General features: G+C 49.5%; 1 protein-coding gene across 1 annotated transcript; it reads right to left on the bottom strand.

The window, feature by feature from the left end:
* Positions 1-7,776: 7,776 nt before the first annotated feature.
* On the bottom strand, positions 7,777-8,610 carry Olig1 (oligodendrocyte transcription factor 1). Its single transcript, XM_042687174.1, has one exon. The coding sequence runs from the start codon at positions 8,575-8,577 to the stop codon at positions 7,777-7,779; it is 801 nt and encodes a 266-aa protein (XP_042543108.1). The 5' UTR covers positions 8,578-8,610.
* Between the last annotated feature and the right edge of the window lie 10,658 nt (positions 8,611-19,268).

Here is a 19,268-nt window from a genome sequence, read left to right as displayed (position 1 = left end):
CTGAACATGATGTCTGCCTTCTGCCCTGATTGTGCTCTGAATATTTTACTACCATGCATTCTTTTTTTTTTTTTTTGGTCCGGTTGTGGGGCCTGAACTCTGGGCCTAGACGCTGTCCCTCAGCTCTTCAGCTCAAGGCTAGCGCTCTACCACTTGAGCCACAGCACCACTTCCGGCTTTTTTCTTTTTGCTTATGTGGTGCTGAGGAATCGAACCCAGGGCCTCAGGCATGCAAGGCAAGCGCTCTTCCACTGAGCCACCTTCCCAGCCCCTACCATACATTCTTATAGCCACCATCCTTACACCAGAGCCTTTGGGAATAAGAATTAAAAGTAAAAAAATCTAAAAATGAAATGACCTGGTAAGAGGAGGAAGGGAGGGGATTGCACTGGAAACTCAGGAAGCTGAAGACCAGATTCACTGGATACGTTAACAGCAGATGAAGTCACAGCCAGACCTGGCAGGTGCTGCACACATACAAGGACACAGACACGCCCTCACCCCAAGAGCTGAGGATGAGGAAGGAAGAACGTCATTCCCCATCACACCCGCGACTCCCCCTGCATTCCAGACATCCATAATGAATGGGCCTCAGCTCCCTTTGTTTCTATGCCTTTACGTCTCAGTTTTCTCATCTGTAAAGTGGGATAATAGCACTGATGCTCCCAAAATGAAGTAAAGCTTGTAAAATACTTAAAACAAGCTTGATGCTTGATCAACACAGGATTAGCTCATATCAAACCCCTATTTCTATCACTAATACTATTAATAATGAACCACTCTGCCATTCTGATTGTAAGGTAGTCTTCCTCACTTGCCTTTATGCATTCAGAGGAGCTGGGATTCCTTCCTTCCTTCCTTCCTTCCTTCCTTCCTTCCTTCCTTCCTTCCTTCCTTCCTTCCTCCTTCCCAAGTACACAGATGAGTCTTTTCATCCTGTCTTTGCTAAAGCCTCTAAGGAGTTAACTCATTGCCTAGAGGTTTCTGGAACACACTAGCCCTTGTGTGGGTGCCAGCACTGGGGCTTGTGGTGAGTGTGTGCCCCGCCTCATCTCTTACCTGTGACAGGTTGCCAGGCTCAGGGTCCAGGTATGAGGTGAGACCTGTCAGTCCTCCAGCTGCAGGGCGGGGCCTGCAGCCAGCGCTTCTATTGGAGAATCTCGGAGAATTACTCCTGTGTACGTGAGAGGCACGGTGTTCCAAAAGAGGCACAGCACACTGAGGAAAAGAGGCCTGCAAGGGGCAGCCCACTTGCTGTCTATATGAAAACACTGAAAAGCATCCATAAAGGAGAAAGTCCCCTCTCTTGTGCCATAAGCCATGTTTTTCCTCCCTCCCCGTTGGCCTGTCTGTGCACTGTCTGCTTCTCTGCTTTCTGATACCCCAATGACAAACATGTCACCATCAGAGCATCCCTCACAGGGTTTGTGTCTGCCGTGGCCACTCCCTGTCACTCATCTCAGCCTCCCTGGGGGCTGAGGGATGTGGCTGCCAGTTCAGGTGACTCAATTGTAGCCAGCTTGACTGGCAAGGGACTGGCCCTCAGTCTGGCTTCAGGATGCCACCTTTGTGGCTACATTGAGGGCTATGAAGAGAGGTTGAAAAAGGTCAGAGGTCAGAGATATTTAGGGGTCATCCTCCAGAGATGCTCGACCCGGGGTGGGAACTTCCTGCCCATTCCTGTCCCTCCTGTTTTCTGTCCTCCCACCCCCAGGAAAAACCAGGGGGGCCACTTTGCTGCCCCAAAGCAGGTCCTGGTCCCTGGCATTTCTGTCATCAGCTATGTTCATAGTCTTGAACATGTGTCCTGCTCTTCTTGCACCTGGGATATCTTACCCAGAAGGGAGGGAGGAGGTAGATAGCCTGGAAGTCCTCTGGCCCTGTTATTAGCATGCTGTGGGTCTCAGAGCCAGGATCTGAGGCCTCATCCTGAAACCTTAGTGTTCTGTTTCCTGTGGTCTCTGTGGGAGGCTGAAGGTGAAGGGCAAATACATCCTATTTGTTCCCATCCATTACAAGCTCTGTGTCAGTCTCAGGACTGGAGGTATTTGAGCTGCTTGTCCAGAGTTCAGAGGCTGTTCTGTTAAAGCCAATGGGAATTCACAAGGGGTAGGAGGTAGAGGGTGCTGGTGTGTGGAGCTGTTGTTCACATATATGTGAAGAAGAATGTGGCTTGATTTTGTCTGGGCATTTCACTTTTACCCTGGCCTTAGTTAAGAATGACAGACTGAACAATGAGATGTACAAGTCGTTATGTCGAAAAGGAACTTTACAACTTTGGTGGGGGGGGTGGGGCTGGAGGAGGTTTGGGTGGAAGGTGGGGGAGGATGGAAAGGGATGGGAAGGGGAAACAAAGGAGGAGGCTACAATGCTTGATAAGAAATGTACTCATTATCTTGCCCATGTAATTGTAACCCCTCTGTACAGTATTTTCACAATAAAAAAAATGACAGACTACGGAGGGCTTTCCAAATGAGTTTGCAACGACTCTGTCAATAACAAGGCTCACTTGAGTGCAGATATTGAGACATATTTTATTACTTTATTTTCACACCTTGTATCTGCTAAAAATAAACTAAACTTCTTTTCTTTTTTTGCCTTGCTGGGAAATTGGGAGATTAAATCAGGACCTTACATAGGCTAGACAAGTAGTCCACTGTTGAGAACCGTAGTCTCAGAATTTCCTTGAAAACAATATTTCAAAGGATTTCCCTACAACTCAATTCTACTCACTAAATGCAAATTGGTGTCCAGGTGCTGGTGACTCAAGCCTGTAACCTATCTACTTAGGAAGCTGAAGTTTGGGGAAACTGAGGTTTGAAGCCAGTGTGAGCTCTGGAACCTCCATCTCAGAAATAACCAACAAAAAGCCAGGCTGGAGGCAACGGCTCAAGTGGTAGAGAGCTAGCTCAGGAAGCTTTCTATGCACAAATGGAGCCCTGGGTTCAAAGTCTGATAGTGGCAAACAAAATTTTAAAAGTGCATGTATTGTTTGGAGAATAATGACATTTTTCAACCTGTTTCTTCGTGAACCTTTTTTTTTTTTTTTTTTTAATTTTGTCAGTTGTGGGGCCTGAACTCTGGGCCTGGGTGCTGTCCTTCAGCTCTTCAGCTCAAGGCTAGCACTCTACCACTTGAGCCATAGCACTACTTCTGGCTTTTTCTGCTGAGGAATCAAACCCGTGCAAAGAAAGTACTCTACCACTGGGCCACCTTCCCAGCCCCATGAACCTACTTTAATGTATGTGATCATCTTACTTGTTAGATGACTGTACAGAAGACAGAAAGTGAACAAGCAAGAGTATATCTTTGTGTGTGTGTGTGTGTGTGTGTGTGTGTGTGTGTATGTGTGTGTGTACCAGGACTGAGGCTTGAACTTATGTCCTGGGTGCTCACACTTAGCTTTTTACTCAAGGCTGGTGATCTACCATGTAAGTCACATCTCCACTTCTGGCTTTTTTTTTTTTTTTTGTCAGTCATGGGACTTGAACTGTAGGCCTGGGCGCTGTCCCTCAGCTCTTCAGCTCAAGACTAGCACTCTACCACTTGAGCCACAGCGCCACTTCTGGCTTTTTCTGCTTATGTGGTGCTGAGGAATCGAACCCAGGACCTCATGCACGCAATCAAGCACTCTACAACTGAGCTACCTTCCCAGCCCCTCCACTTCTGGCTTTTTTTTTTTTTTGGGTCCGGTCGTGGGGCCTGTCTGGGCCTGGGTGCTGTCCCTCAGCTCTTCAGCTCAAGGCTAGCACTCTACTAGTTGAGCCACAGCGCCACTTCCGGCTTTTTTTTCTTATGTGGTGCTGAGGAATCGAACCCAGGGCCTCAGGCATGCAAGGCAAGCGCTCTACCACTGAGCCACCTTCCCAGCCCCCCACTTCTGGCTTTTTGCTGGTTAATTGAAGAAAAGAGTCTTATGGATTTTCTTGCCCAAGCTAGCTTCACACCGTGATCCTCAGATCTCAGCCTCCGTAGTAGCCAGGATGAGAGGCATGAGCTGCCAGCGCCTGGCTCTAAGGCTATATATCTTTTGAAGGAAATATATTCTCTCCATTGCTGTACTGCATGCCATGGTAAATCAAAGCATCCATCTCTTGGCTCTTCCCAACCATCATATTGCTCTTGGTATCTTGTTTGTAAAATATGGTGGCATGGTAGAAAGGCAATCTCATTCTGATTGGCTTCTAATGGAAGGTTCCGGTCTAGCTAGCAGGCTGAAGTTCTGAGTATTGGCTCTCTACTTGCAGCCAGTCTCAACCTTCATACCTAGGCAATTGGCAAAGATGAAGGTCCATAAACAAACTGGGTAGGTAACATAGAAGCACCATGGCTTCAAACCTGCACTTAAGATGGGTAAACTGTTTTCCATGCTTGAGGCTAACCTCTTCCTTGTTGGGACTACTTACCTCCTAAATTACATGGCTGAGAGGTTATATTTTCATCCCTGCTATAATCAGTGTCTCATGAAGAACACTGTAAATAGGCCATCACGTTGGGTTTTGTGAATCCCGTAGTGCATTTAACCTGCTCCTTTTTTTTTCTTCTGACTGCTCACCTGGTCTCTAAACACATATAGTAACATTTCTCAGACTGAGCATTTTCCTCTAATTGCTAGGATGGCACATTAGCAGTGAAGCCTACAATACCTTTCTCATGGGCACTGCCTGACATCTTTCCTGTATTCTCATCCTCTTCAAAGACCAATTAATCAGTTTCTTTCTGGATAAAGCCCACTGCAACAAAAGGGAGGTGGGTGAGTCACTAGCTCCCTTGGTAGCATGCCAGAACATAGCTGCTGTTACAAAGCTGCAACGCTGTGCCTGTCCAGTTCACTACCATAGTTGTGTTGAGAGATTTGCCCAGTATATCACTGACACTATATATAACTACCTCTGTCTCTTTTATCTTATAGGACTCCTGATGTAGCTTTAATATATATATATTTCTTACAAGGAGCATATCTTGCTTGGTATAATGGCCAATCAGATATTCTATCCTTGCAGACAATGTAAATATTTTGAATGGTGCCCAGAACATTGGGTGTCTTGGGGAAAACCATTTATAATCTTTGTGGGTTCTGGGAGCATGTTAAGGTGTGATTTTCTCACGTGTCATATTACTTTTCCCACAGGTGCATTTGTTGGTTCTGGTTCCGATTTTCAAGGAGAGTAAGAAGAGGAGATGACACTGCCACTCACCTCTTTTCTGCTTTGCAGGTGTTTTTTGTTTTTGTTTTTGTTTTTTTTTGAGTGATTTAGGAATGCTAGTGCTACCTATTTGCTAGCCTGAGAAGAAATGTCTTATTTCTAACCTAGCAATGAAGTTTTATTCCCATGGAGTCCTTGAGTTGGTTTGGTTTTGTGGATGTTGACTTTTCCTTGGGTTCCTTGTGAAGGAGAGGCCGTGAAGAAAAGACCAAAAGGGAAGTGGTTGTAAAAGCAGGTGATAAAGCCAGGTGATGGTGGCTCATGCCTGTCATCCTAGTATTCAGGAGGCTGAGATATGAGGATCGAAGTGTGAAGCCAGCTTAGGTAGAAAAATCTGTGAGACTCTTTTCAGCAATTAACCAGTAAGAAGCCAGAAATGAAGGAGTGCTAGCCATGAGATGGAAAACAAGAGCAAGAGAGCTTGAGGCAAGCAGAAAAGTCTGAGACACTTACTTCCAATTAAACATCAAGGGGCTGGGAAGGTGGCTCAGTGGTAGAGCGCTTGCCTTGCATGCATGAGGCCCTGGGTTCGATTCCTCAGCACCACATAAGAAAAAAGAAAAAAGCTGGAAGTGGTGCTGTGGCTCAAGTGGTAGAGTGCTAGCCTTGAGCTGAAGAGCTGAGGGACAACGCCCAGGCCCAGAGTTCAGGCCCCATAACCAGACCCAAAAAAACAAAAAACAAAACCAATTAAACATCAAAAAGCATGCGATGAAGCTGTGGCTCAAGTGGTTGTGCTACCACTTGGAAAAGCCAAGGCGGGGAGCGGTGCAAGGCCCTGAGATCAAGCCCCAGTGCTGGTACAAAAACAAACAACCACCAAAACACAATTAAAAACCAACATCTGCTAGGGGTAGTGTGAGGTCTACGGGTGTGTGGTGGTATTTTAGCCTCTGTCTACTAAGATAGAAAAATGTACTTCTGAGAAGGAAGTGGAGATTGAGGAAAACATGAAACATGTACTGCTTCCTTCACTCGTTCTTCACTGGAGCTGTAGTCAAAATGGCCCCATTCCCAGAGCTGGTGAAGATCTCATCCTGGAGCTGCATCTGGGGAGGGGGACGGGGGGCTTAGCACTCCTCCCATGTCCAGCTGTGTCTGAACTTCAACTATGGTGCCTGGTTCTTGGGCTGTTTTAACAAATTCAGGAAGTCCAGTTTTTCCATGGGAAGCCTGACTTTCCACCCTGAATGTTTTGAATCCACCAAGATCCGGGAGAATTTTTATTTAACAAAGGCGATGGGGGAAAAAAATAGTCAAAACATTGACTTGACATGATTTATTCTGTTGAGGCTGTAGAGTTCTAGGGGACAGAGTTAAGAGTTAAAACCAAATGCCAGTGAACGGGAGGTTCCTATCCACAACCCAAATCCCTTGCAACTTTACAAACAAAACTCAACGCTAGATGAATGACGAAACACCCTAAAATATCATCTTGGGTGATTTGTTAACGCCACAGCAAACCCAGACGGGTCTTTTTAGGTTGTCAAGAGAGGGCCAGCCTGCGGGGCGCGCTGGTGCGGGAAGGGCGCGCGGGGGCAGCGCGCAGAGCCGCGTCCCGCCTGCACCGCAGCTGGGCCCGCCGAGCGGCGGCCGATCAGCGCTCCCGATCCACCAGCGCGTGGCTTGTTTGTTTGGTTGGTTTTTAATGAGAACGTTTATTAGTGAGCTTCACAAGTCCGCGACTACGAAAAGCCTGGTTACCTGGTTTAGTCAATCGAGAACACCGATGGCGCGAAAAGAGGCTGGATTTATTTCCTAACGAAGACTTCCGCGTGGAGAAGACGCGACGAAAGGTGACCCTAAGTTCGAAGCTACCTTTCTAAGAAGTCCATAGTAATCGAGTGAAAATACGCCCCGCCACACCAAACCAAACCAAACCAAACACCGGGTTAGGCGAGTCTCAAAAAGCCCCCCAAAACCAGCATTGTAACAAGAACAACATCAAAAAAAGAAATTAAAAAAAAAAAAGGAAAGGAAAAGGCAGAGCGACCCCCCCCCCCCCTCCCCAGCCCGCACGCGGGGCCTCGGTGCGCACCGCCGACGGCTCTTCCTCCGCTTCTTCTGACCGAGGTTGGCTGGCGGAGTGAGGGTGCCTGTGGTTTCTGGCCATCGTCCCATCTCCCTCTCTCGTCGGCTCCGGGGGAAAGCTGTCCCCCCACGCCCCCGCCCCGTGCCCCGCAGGACAGTCCGGGGCTCCGGGGCGGTCGCGCTCGGCCCGGCCTCCAGCGGCGCTCCGCACGGCTCCCGAAATCCCTACCCCGAGCACTGCACGCGGCGCACGCACACAGTGCCGGGCACCGAGCGCCGGTGCGGCCCGGCCCTTTCTGTTCTAAGCAGGTGCGATCGCCCCAGGACTCGAACCGCGGTTCCGATCGCTCTGATTTCCCGAGAGTGGGGCGCAGGGGGAAGGCGCCCCTCAGTCCCTTCTGCCAGGCGAGAAGGCTCAAAAAGCACGGCAGGCTTGAGCCTACTCTCCCTGGACTCCGGGTGCTGGGGAGCGGAGACGCTCTGGGTGCCAGATGGTCCCGCCAAGGGCGCGCCCCGCCCCGGGCCCCCGGGGCCGCCTTCACTTGGAGAACTGAGCCTGCACAGCCGCCAGGCCCAAGCCGGCGGGGACCAGGTGCGGGAACTTGCACACGGCGCAGGTGCAAAGGCCAGAGCCTGCCGCACCACCTCCGGGGAGCGAGAACTGGCCGCACGGTGGCTCGTCGAGCGCCAAGGATAGGTACTTGGCCGGGCGCAGCGCGTCGGGAGGCCCCACGGCCCCGGGGGCCAGCAGCACGGAGCCGGGCGCGGCGGCGAGCAGGGGCAGGCCGGCCAGGAGCAGGCGCGGCGCGGCGGGCCCCGCGCCCTCGCCCAGCGCGCGGCGCAGCTCCTGCAGCGAGCTGCCCAGCAGCAGGATGTAGTTGCGGGCGAGCAGCAGCGTGGCGATCTTGGAGAGCTTGCGGCCCGGCGCGCCCTGGCAGTGCGCCGCGGAGTAGGGCAGGATGACCTCGCGCAGCGCGTCCATGGCCAGGTTCAGGTCCTGCATGCGCTTCCGCTCGCGGCTGTTGATCTTGCGTCGCAGCTGCTGCTGCTGCTCCTCTTTCGGGTCCGCTCGGGCTCCGCCGCACGCGTGCGCGCCAGATCCCGATCCCGTGCGGGGCAGCTCGGCCGGCGCCTCTGGTTTCTCGCGCGCAGCCTTGGGGAGGAGGGGCGCCGTCATGGAAGAGGAAGAGGAGGAGGAGGAAGTGGAGGAGGAAGGAGGCTGCCGGTAGCCCACCAGTTCGTACAGGGAGGCCCCGATCTGCAGGTCTCCAGGCCGCTGCGGCCGTAGCATGGTCGGGGGGACCGCGTTCACGCGAGCCTGGGAAATCGCATAGTACATCTGGGGGCGGGGGACGGTAGGGGCGGCCGAGGGCGCCCTTTAGGAACGCCCTGGGGTGGGCCAGTCGCAAGCCACCCCTCCCCGTGGACCTGGGCACGGTAGCGGGTGGTGGGACTGCAATCCGCGCCCGACGCCTTTAAACCCGGCTTGGGAACCTGCGGGGGGGACAGCGCTTGGCGGGGCGCAGCCAATGGGAGCGCGAGGCCGTGCGCGGGCGTGTGCTCATTGGCTGCGAGCGCCTGGGCCGGAGCGGAGGGGCCTGGGGCTCAGCTTTAGAAAGTTATTGTGGGCTCGGGCGCCAGGGTTTCTGGACGGGTTGGAGGGGGGCGTCTTTGGGGTTACATCGAGGCTGTTCCACAAGCACTGCTTGCGTTAGTTAGGCTAAAATGCCTTTGCCTCCCCCAACCCTCTACTGCCTCTTTTCCCTTAAACACACGTATATATGCAAAAGACACTTTCCTAATGGAAAGGTACCAGCGTCGTCGCTTTTCAGAGTAAAGTTCAGTTGTGTGAGGACTGTGCATCACTTAATGGTACAGTCCATCATCACAATACTTGCATCTTGGGGGGAAAAAACCCAAAACGGAAACTGGCCATTCAACAACAAGTTCACCAGGGCCTGACCACCCACCCTCACTGTCGTCGTGTCTCCATGAAGTAATTTTGCTCTAGGTACCTGTCTAGGTAGAATTCTACAGTATTTGTCTTTGGGTGACTGGCATATTTCAGCCAGTGTGTCTTTAAACTTCATCCAACTGAATGTGGCTGGTTTCTGAATTTCCCCTTGCTTTAGGGCTGAATAATGACTGCATTTTCTGCATCCACCCATTCATGGATGGCCACTTTCCTGGCTCCTACCTTTTGGCTATGGTGACTCTGTTGCTCTTGTGGTTTTTAAGTATGTAACTTCCTGTCAGGTTCAGAGAATTTCTGGACTAAATGACAGGAGCACTAGGAGATGATTGTTCCTTACTTGCCATTCTCATCCCCTATTTTTCTGACTGAAAGGTCTTTGGAGGCTAAGGAGCTTTTAGGGTTGGAGTTCTTCACTCCTCCTGAGGTGTGTTCGCTTGACTTTTGCTTAAGCAAAACCAAGTTTCTCAAAAGGTGCCGTCTTATCAGAAACAAAACCGAACCAAAACATTCACAGAATCTTATCTGGCGAGGATAGGACCGAATCTCTTCTCCAAATGAAGCAGCATTTCTTAGTGGCTGTGCACTTTCTTCCCAGCATGAGTGACACTACTTCATCTTGTCATCGCAGGACGACAAAATGTTCTGGGGAATAAACTTTCGGTAACTAAACTTCTAACATTCCATACGGCAGCCACCAGTCACAAGTATTTAGATGTAAATTAATTAAAAAGAAGTTTAAAATGTAGATCTCTCTGGGCACCGGTGGCTCATGCCTGTAATCCTAACTACTCAGAAAGCTGAGATCTGAGGATTTTTGTTCAAAGCGAGCCTGGGCAGTCTGTGACTCAAGTGGTAGAGCTCTAACTTAGAACAAAAAAAAAAAGGTAAGGGGCAACCCTGAGTTCAAGATCCAGTACTGGTACACATCTAGAAAGTAGATCTCGCTGGGCACTGGTGGTTTACTCCTGTAATCCTAGCTACTTAGGAGGCTGAGATCTGAGGATCTTGGTTCAAAGCCAGCCCTGGAAGAAAAAGTCTGTGAGACTCTAATTTCCAAAAACTACACCCCCCCCCCCCAAAAAAAAGCCAGAAGTGGAGTTTTGGCTCAAGTGTTAGAGTGCTAACTAGGCTTGAGCAAAAGAAGTTCAGAGACAGCACCCAGTCTCTGAGTTCAAGCCCCAGGGCCAGTTTTTGTTTTTGTTTTAGATCTCCAGTTGTGTTAATGTTGCATAGTAGTGACAGGTACACTGGGTGCATCACTGGATGATGGGACTGTAGGACATACCCATTGTGGCACAAAGTTCTATTCAATGACACTGATCTAGAGTAGGAGAATGGAACTGATCTTCTTCCACCTTGGTGCTCTTGATATAAGACAAAGGAAGCTGTAAAAAGGCCTGTCCACCACAAGAACTAAGCTCTGCTCTAGCAGCCCCATTGGCTGTGCTTGCAGGTTTTAAAGCTATTCTGTTCTCATTTTCTTCCATTGATATTCACCCCAAAATTCCACTCTGGTTTCTGCTTCTAACTCCAGCTGCTCCGGGGACATCCTGCCACACCTCAGGTTCTACCGCATGATGAGCTCTGGAGCTTGCCCACCTCCCTCAAGCCTTCCTTATGCCTGGCATCCATTGAGAAAGCATTTCTCCTTACCCTGGACTGTCTTGCAGGAACAGCATCTCTGAATTCATCTGAAATTGTTTTGAAAGCAGGGACCACATTTGGTTTTGCATCTTGCCAAAGCCTAGCACTGCTCTTTGTACCTCCTGTTCTCCTGGAAGCAACTACAGATGGATCTGAAAAGCACTCCCAGGCTCATCCCTGGAAGTGTGCAAACTCCCAAATGCTCTCACCCACCGTGTCTTGTAGGTTTCATGGAAAGGGAAGGAAGCTGGTAGGTCCCCTTGATTCCAGGGGTCCTGGCCTCACATGGGGATGGGGGCTTATGGAGAGAGATAAGGAATGGGAATGTGGACCCATGCCAGCAGAAAGGAAATAGTCTGAAAGTTCAACATCTCAGCATTTCACCTGTTTCAAAGCAGTCTATTTCCTTCCTTTCTTCCTTTCTTCCTTCCTTCCTTCCTTCCTTCCTTTCTTTCTTTCTTTCTTTCTTTCTTTCTTTCTCTTTCTTTCTTTCTTTCTTTCTTTCTTTCTTTCTTTCTTTCTTTCTTTCTTTCTTTCTTCTTCTTTCTTTCTTTCATCATGGGGCCGAACTCTGGGCCTGGGCACTCTCCCTCAGCTCTTCAGCTCAAGACTAGCGCTCTACCACTTGAGCCACAGAGCTACTTCTGGCTTTTTCTGCTTATGTGGTGCTGAGGAATCAAACCCAGGCCTCATGCATGCAAGGCAAGCACTCTACCACTGAGCCACCTTCCCAGCCCCTCAAAGCAGTCTATTTTCTGTGCAATTCCACAGACACCTGCATTGTGTGTGTGTGTGTGTGTGTGTGTGTGTGTGTGTGCGTGCGTGCGTGAGAGAAAGAGAGAGAGAGAGAGAGAGAGAGAGAGTAAGAAAGAAAGAGTGTCCTGGGGAATTGAACTCAGGGCCTGGGCACTGATCCTGAGCTTTTGTGCTTGATGCTAGCATTCTATCATTTGAGCCACAGCTCCACTTCTAGCTTTTTTTTCTTGTTAATTGGAGATTATCTCTCAGGCTTTCCTGCCTGGGCTGACTTTGAATCATGATCCTTAGCTCTCAGCTTCCTGAGTAGCAGAGGTATGAGCCACTGGTGTCTGGCTTGCATTTGATTTTTTAAAATTTACTTTTATTGTCCAGGTGATGCACAGAGGGGTTACAGTTACATATGTAAAGAAGTGAGTACGTTTCTTGTCCAATTTGTTACCTCCTCCCTCATTTTTCTCCCACTTTCCCTCCCACCCAATTGCATTTGAGTTTTGTGGACACACTGGCTCTCTGCTAAATGAGGGGTGGCAGATTGCTATGGATATAGGAGCAGCAGGGCTCCCGCAGCAGGGGCTGGCTTCCAGAACTCCCTCCTGCTGGATGAAGACGGCCAGAAGAGGACTGTGATGGAGAGTCTTGAGGACTGAATGAGAGTGTAGGATCAGCCTAGGCCCAGGTGAAAGATTCCTGCCATGATCCTAAGCAATGGATCTCTATGATCCCACCTGCAGTGCCAGCATTCTCCCCTCCCCCCCCCCCCAGGACTCCTCTGTCCAGTCCCTAGGGTGTTAGGAGGAGGCAGGCCCTGGTGACCTCTTCTTTTGACTTTTTTTGGGGGGGTCACTTGTGGGGCCTGAACTCTGGGCCTGGGAGCTGCCCCTCAGCTCTTCAACTCAAGGCTGGCACTCTACCACTTGAGCCATGGTGCCACTTCTGGCTTTTTCTGCTTATGTGGTACTGAGGAATCGAACCCAGGGCCTCGTGCGTGCAAGGCAAACACTCTACCACGAGCCACCTTCCCAGCCCCTTCTTTTGACTTCTAAAAAATCTGTCTACCCCCTCAGTAGAGGGCCTAGGACTTTACCGTGCCCCAGGAAGGGACAGGAAAGAGGACAGAAACTATAAAGCCTGGGTCAGAGTTGCCTGACTACACCCGCCAAATTTCCTACCCAGAGCCAGAGCCCCCGGCATCAAAGAGATGAAAGAGTTCACATTACTTTTCCCTCCACGGGGTCCTTTTTTTGTGTGGGGCCCTCTGGAGGTTTTGTTTTCTTTTCCACCCTGGGCCTCACTTCATCCTTCCTTCTTGGAGACAGGCCGCCCCCCCCCCTCCCCCAGGAGCCCACAGTAGGCCAGGCTGGTTGGTGTCCATTCAAGTGTGCCAGTAGAGGGGCCCCAGAAAAGAGTTCCGGGTGGCCGTATGGACCCAGCCTGGGCACAGGATTTGGCGCTGGTTGGAGCTGGTGACTTGGATGGGTTCCTTGTGCCAGGCCGGAGGTCCAGTGGCATGCAAAGCGTGACAGCTGTTGAAGGCCCTGCGGGCTTCTCAGGGGAGGCAGCTGCCGTGGCCCCCCACGATCAGGACATGCTTGGGGAGTGAGTGGCGTCAGCCCTAACAACCGCTCTTGTCTTTGCCTAAAGAGGTTTGCGTGTGCGCGCTGGTGATGGTTTGCAACCAAAGAAGCCTGTGTCTCGGGCTCCCTCTCCTCATCCTGAAACCAAGGGATTCTACGATCTCCCTGCCCCCCCCCCCCACCCTCTCCCCCACACCTTGGCTTTGGCTCAAGGGCCTGGAACCTTTGAAATGGCAGGCGATGGTGACTCAAAGCCTTGATGACTTTCAAGAGTGCTTCAGCTACAGCCCTGTCCACCTCTGTGAGCACAAGGACAGGCCGTGTCTCAGCCGGGCTTAGCCACCGCTCGAAGTTCCTCCTTCCCACTCAGGACATTATTTTTTTTTTCATGTAGAAATTTCCAGCCAAATGTAAAAGGTTGTCTTTGCTAAAATGTGCTGTTTAACTGGCTAGAACTGAGATGTGATAAAATAATCAAGTTCACTCTGTGTGTGTGTGTGTGTGTGTGTGTGTGTGTGTGTGGTGTGTGTGTACGCACGTGCGCACGCTGGTCCTAAGACTTGAACTCCAGGCCTTGGGCACTGTCCTTGAACTTCTTTTGTTTGGGGCGTGGGTGCTGGGGCTTGAATTCTGGGCCTGGCACTGTCCCTCATCTTTTCTGCTCAAGGCTAGAACTCTACCACTTGAGCCACAGCGCCACTTCTGGCTTTTTTGAGTTGTTTATTGGAGATAAGAGTCTCATGGACTTTCCTGCCCAAGCTGGCTTTGAACCATGATCCTCAGATCTTAGCCTCCTGATTAGCTAGGAATACAGGTGTGAGCCACCAGTACCTGGCTGTCTCTGAATATTTTCTCAAGGTGAGTACTCTACCACTTGATCCACCAGCTCCACTTTTGGCTTTTTTGATGGTTACTTGCAGATCTGCATTTCACAGACTTTGCTACCCAAACTGGCTCTGAAATGTGATCCTCAAATCTCAGTCCCCTGAGTAACCAGGATTACAGGTGTAAGCCACTGGCACCTGGCTAAGGTCAAAATTCTTGATGAGATTCACTCAGGAGGCACTGAAGTTCACATCATTGATCTGGGAAGCAGACAACATTGATCATGGATATTGCTCTTATATCAGGCTCCTCCCCCTCCCAATCCCATTCAAATATAATCCTGCTGGGGTACACAGACAGTGAGAAGCTGCAGCTAGAGACTCTTAGCTTTGTTCTAGATTTCTCCTTCCCAAGGAAAGGGAACTAATCGCAAAGAGAAAATATGAGGCAAAGAAAATGGAGAATTCCTCAAGAAGTCTCTTGCATGGAAAGGAACTCTCGGGGGACCATCTCACCAGACTCTGTTCCCCTTAGATGCAGTCCAATTTATGTAAAGACTCCAGCTGGGAAAATGAGGGGTAAAACATAGCTTGTATCCATTTTCCAGAGCATGCGCCAGATAAACAAGTGAGGATGGACTGATACAATGTTTATGTTGAAAGCCATAGAATAGTTAACGATTGACTTTATTTCCAAACAGGAGTGAGGCCAAGCAGGAATACGTGCTGTCTAATACAATAGGTGTGATTCATATATAACTGATGGGTTATTTTTATTGAAAGTAACTGTTATTTGGATCTGATTTTACTAGTTCTGCTATTTAAGCTTTATTAAGTGATGTCTGAATCCGAACATATCCTGTGACATACTTGGGGAAGTTCTGAGAAACTAGGAGAAGAAATTTGATGGCATCTGTTTTGTTTTGTTTTGTTTTAATAGCAAGAGCTATGTGGCTGGTGGGACATAATTCAAACAGATGGCACATGCCTGCCCCACTTTTTTTCAAACTCAGAGTGGCCTGACCAAACTAGAGATTTTCTTTCCTTCTTCCCTCCCTCCCCTCCCTCCCTCCCTCCCTCCCTCCCTCCCTTCCTCCCTCCCTCCCTTCTTTCCTTCCTCCCTTCTTTCCTTCCTTCCTTCCTTCCTTCTTTCCCCTTTCTTTTTTGTTTTCTTTTGTGCTGATACTGAAGCTTAAACTCAAGACCTAAGCACTGTCCCTTAGCTTTTTCACGCAATGCTAGTATTCTACCACTCGATCCATGCCATCACTTTCAGCCTTTTGGTAGTTAATTGGAGATAAGAGTTTCATAGACATTCCGTCCTGCCTGGAATAATTTTGAACTATGATCATCAGATCTCATCCTCCTGAGTAGCAAGATGACAAGTGTGAGCCCCTGGTCCTGGCTGAGATTTTCATTTTTTAGGAACACCAAGTACTGAAATTCTACATGTTTCCATGTCTTTAATGCCGCTCCTTGCAGAGGCTATTCCTTAAAAGAGCTCCAGATAATTGTGAAAAGTAGAGCCTGTCATTTTGCTGTTTAAGAGGAGTAGGAACAGTTTCTACCTAGTCAAAATGTAAACGCTGATTGGTAACATTTTTGACCAAAAAAATAAAAAAGGGTTGTCACTACCCGAGACCCTCTGGGCTCCTATGACAAGAAACACTGTGAATGAAGATGTCCATATTAGCTCATGCCATTTTTTGATATCTGAAGGGGCTGGTTCGAGGGGAACAAACCCCAAGTATTCTCTGAGCATGCCTGAAGTTAGTGCTGAAGCCAAAACTGTTCCAAAGGCTTACACTGATACAATAAAAAGAGACAATTTGCTTGGAAGGCTGTGGCTAATTTATAACACAATGTTCAATGTCATGGTTAGTTTTGTTGCAAAAATTTGGCAGTTGAACCCAGAGTCTTGGGCAGCCTGAAAAGATGTGAGCCGTTCTGGCTGCAGAGCCTCTTACTGGATGTTCCAAATGGTTCGAATAAGTCCTTTCATGGGGACGTGGGGGCGATGTGGGGGCCAAGTGTACTCAAAGGAATGAGACCAAACAAAAGTAGCTCTGAAGTCATTTCCCCCGCACTGGGTCCAGCCATCCGGTTTCACCCTTTCCCCATTGAATGGGCAGAATGCAACAGGAAGAGCCAGAATGAAAGAGAACAAACAGGCCGATGTGTTTGGGGAGAGAATGGAGAGAGGCCCGGGCACTGAAGCTGCTAAACTTTCATTCTAGGTTTTCAGACCTTTCTGAATGATGAATTATAACAACCTGAAAGGTAATAAAATATGGGTCACTGAAACACTGAGGCCAAGTTGTAAAAAAGAAAAAAGAAAGAAAAAAGAAAAAACACCTGCAGAGCTAGAAGGTTCTGGAAGTCAGTTCAGCCTCACAGTGGCCTGGGCAAGACACCCTGCCCATCATGCCACAGAAGGGGCCTGTTCTCAAGCTCACCTGTTGTTTGCTGTTGGCTTCTAGTCCTTCCCGGGGCTGGGAGAGCCAGAGGCTGGTTCTGACTCCAGATTAGACCACCAAGGGAAAGAGGAAGGCGGGGTGAAGACTTCTCAGGGTGCAGTTAAGGCAACCTAGCTCCAGGGCCTCTGCCTTCCTCTCCCCAAGGCGCTCTGAGCTGGAAATCTTAAGCTGGATGGTCTTCACCGTCCAAGGTCGATATGCAAATTTGTGCAGCTGTAATGCTTGGAGGCTGCTCTGCTCAAAGCCGATATATGTCTAATAGAGCCCTGGTCCCTGGATGGGTGATAAGACTCAGCCATTCACTTAGGACCCTAATTTCCCTATCCAGGAAATGGGGATACTATTTATGTCTAGGGATGTTACAAGGCCAGGAGACAATGTCATCATGATGCTCTCTCCAGAGTCTGTTCTATGGAAATTGTTTAGGAAAATAAGAGTAATCGTGTGTTTTTACTTGCTTTCTGCCAGGTATCATGGAAACACAACTGTTTATGGCCTTTATTCAGATTTAGATAGTGCCCAAGCTTTGTTTGCTTTAAGTACCTGTTTTTCCTCTATTAAGGATTTGTGGGAGAGGTGTTTAGCCCCTTTTAGCTCCACACAGGCCTCAGCCATGTGGTTCTATTGAATTTGATTTATTTTTTTGAGGGGGTCCGGTCGTGGGGCCTGGACTCTGGGCCTGGGCGCTGTCCCTCAGCTCTTCCGCTCAAGGCTAGCGCTCTACCACTTGAGCCACAGCCCCACTTCCGGCTTTTTTTTCCTGCTTATGTGGTGCTGAGGAATCAAACCCAGGGCCTCATGCTTGCAAGGCAAGCGCTCTACCACTGAGCCACCTTCCCAGCCCTTGATTTAATTTTTTATTTTATTTTTGCTGGCCCTGGGTCTTGTACTCTGGGACCTAGGTGCTGTCCCTACGCTTCTTTGTGCTCAAGGTGAACATTCTACCTCTTGAACCACAGCATCACTTCTGGATTTTTTGAGTAGTTTATTGGAGATAAGAGTCTCATGGAGTTTCCTGCCTGGGCTGGCTTTGAACCATGATCCTCAGATCTCAGCCTCCTGCATAGCTAGGATTACAAGCATGAGCCACCAGCGCCTGGCTTATGATTCTTCTACTTTAGAGCTGATATTCTGGATACAGCAACCAAAATCCAGCAGTGACCTGCCAAGGACATGTGTGCAGATAGGAAATTAGTATTTACCCTCAGAACGGGCTGTAGTGCAAATTTAGACTGAATGCCTAGCCTGGTATGCTGGCTTTCTCGTGGATACTTCTAAAAGCAAAGATAGTCTGGCTCACCATAAATGGTGGCTATTCTCTGTAGGTTGTAGATTCTGGGGATGGCAGCATCTGGAGACAGACCTCTAAGTCACAATCCCCTGGTCCTGTTAAAAAGGATATACTGGTTCCATAGGTTTGCATGAGCTTGAGTCTTTCTGTTTCTTATAAGCTCTGATGATGCCAACGTGGGCAGAGGACCCTTGTGAAGTAGCTAGTAGTGAAAGCCATGATGGCCTCAGCAACTCCCATCAAGAATAATGAAGTGGTTGTCCAGTGCTGGTGGCTCACGCCTGTAATCCTAGCTACCCAGGAGGCTGAGATCTGAGGATTGAGGTTTGAAGTCAGACCAGGCAGGAAAGTCCATGAGACTCATCTCCAATTAACTACCCCAAAACCAGAAGTGATGGGATTGGGAAGGTGGCTCAGTGGTAGAGCACTTGTCTTGTATGCCTGAGGCCATGGGTTCGATTCCTCAGCACCACATAAGCAAAAAGAAAAAAGCTGGAAGTGGCGCTGTGGCTCAAGTGGTAGAGCGCTAGCCTTGAGCTGAAGAACTGAGGGACAGCGCCCAGGCCCAGAGTTCAGGCCCATAACTGGACCCCCCCAAAAAAAATGTTCACAGTACCCTTTCCTTACCATTAGGTGAGTGCAGTGGTGTATACCTGCCATCCTCCCTACAGAAGAGGCTGGGTGAGATAAAGTGGATCACAGATCTAGGCCAGTCTAGGCAGAAACATCCATGAGTATCTTCACAGAAGAAGCTGTCATTCCAGAAAGGTTGAAAAGATTATGGTCCAGGCATGCACCTGGGCAGGAAACTAGACTCTATCTTAAATAACCAGTGCAGGAAAGAGTCTGGAGGCATGGCTCCTTACTACATGCCTGCCTAGAAGGCATGATTTCACATTCCACTATAGTAGAGCGAGAGGGAGAGAGAGCGAGAGGGAGAGAGGGCGAGCTCTGGAAAGTGGCGGCTACCTGTCATGAGGCGGGTGCGGATGACAGGGATCAGGGACATTGGCCCAGCCCATCCTGTGGGACCTTTGCCTGTGCGATTCCCTCTGCGTGGCAACCTTAGCCAGGATCTCATGGCTGAGGTCCCAGAGGAGCCTCCAAGCCACTCAACCCAATGGCAGCCTTCCCTGTCCTCCATTTCTTCACGGTGCAGCCCCAAATGGCTCACCGCACGCTGCCTTCTTGTTCCTATGTCTGTCTGTCTACTGTGGGGGCAGGCTCACGGCCCCCGCTCCTTCCTATATGGACAGGCACCACATCGGTGCTTCATAATGACTAAAACGACTGCGCAACGAGGAAGGATCTAGACTGAACACCCCAAGTCCACTAAATGCTGTCCATGGGCAGGGCCCTGTACCAGGCCTTTAGAAAAGGCACGGTCTTCTTGCTTTCTAGCAATTTCTAACCCATTTGAGGATAGGGAGCCCATGGATGTGAACACCTGCTGGCAAGATCAGATTACCTAGAAGAGCCAGACAGT

Source organism: Dipodomys spectabilis, unplaced genomic scaffold, assembly GCF_019054845.1.
Source record: "Dipodomys spectabilis isolate Male_0828 unplaced genomic scaffold, ASM1905484v1 ptg000107l, whole genome shotgun sequence".
NCBI lineage: Eukaryota > Metazoa > Chordata > Mammalia > Rodentia > Heteromyidae > Dipodomys > Dipodomys spectabilis.
Note: the sequence above shows the minus strand (reverse complement) of the source record. Positions and strands in the feature narration are given on the sequence as shown.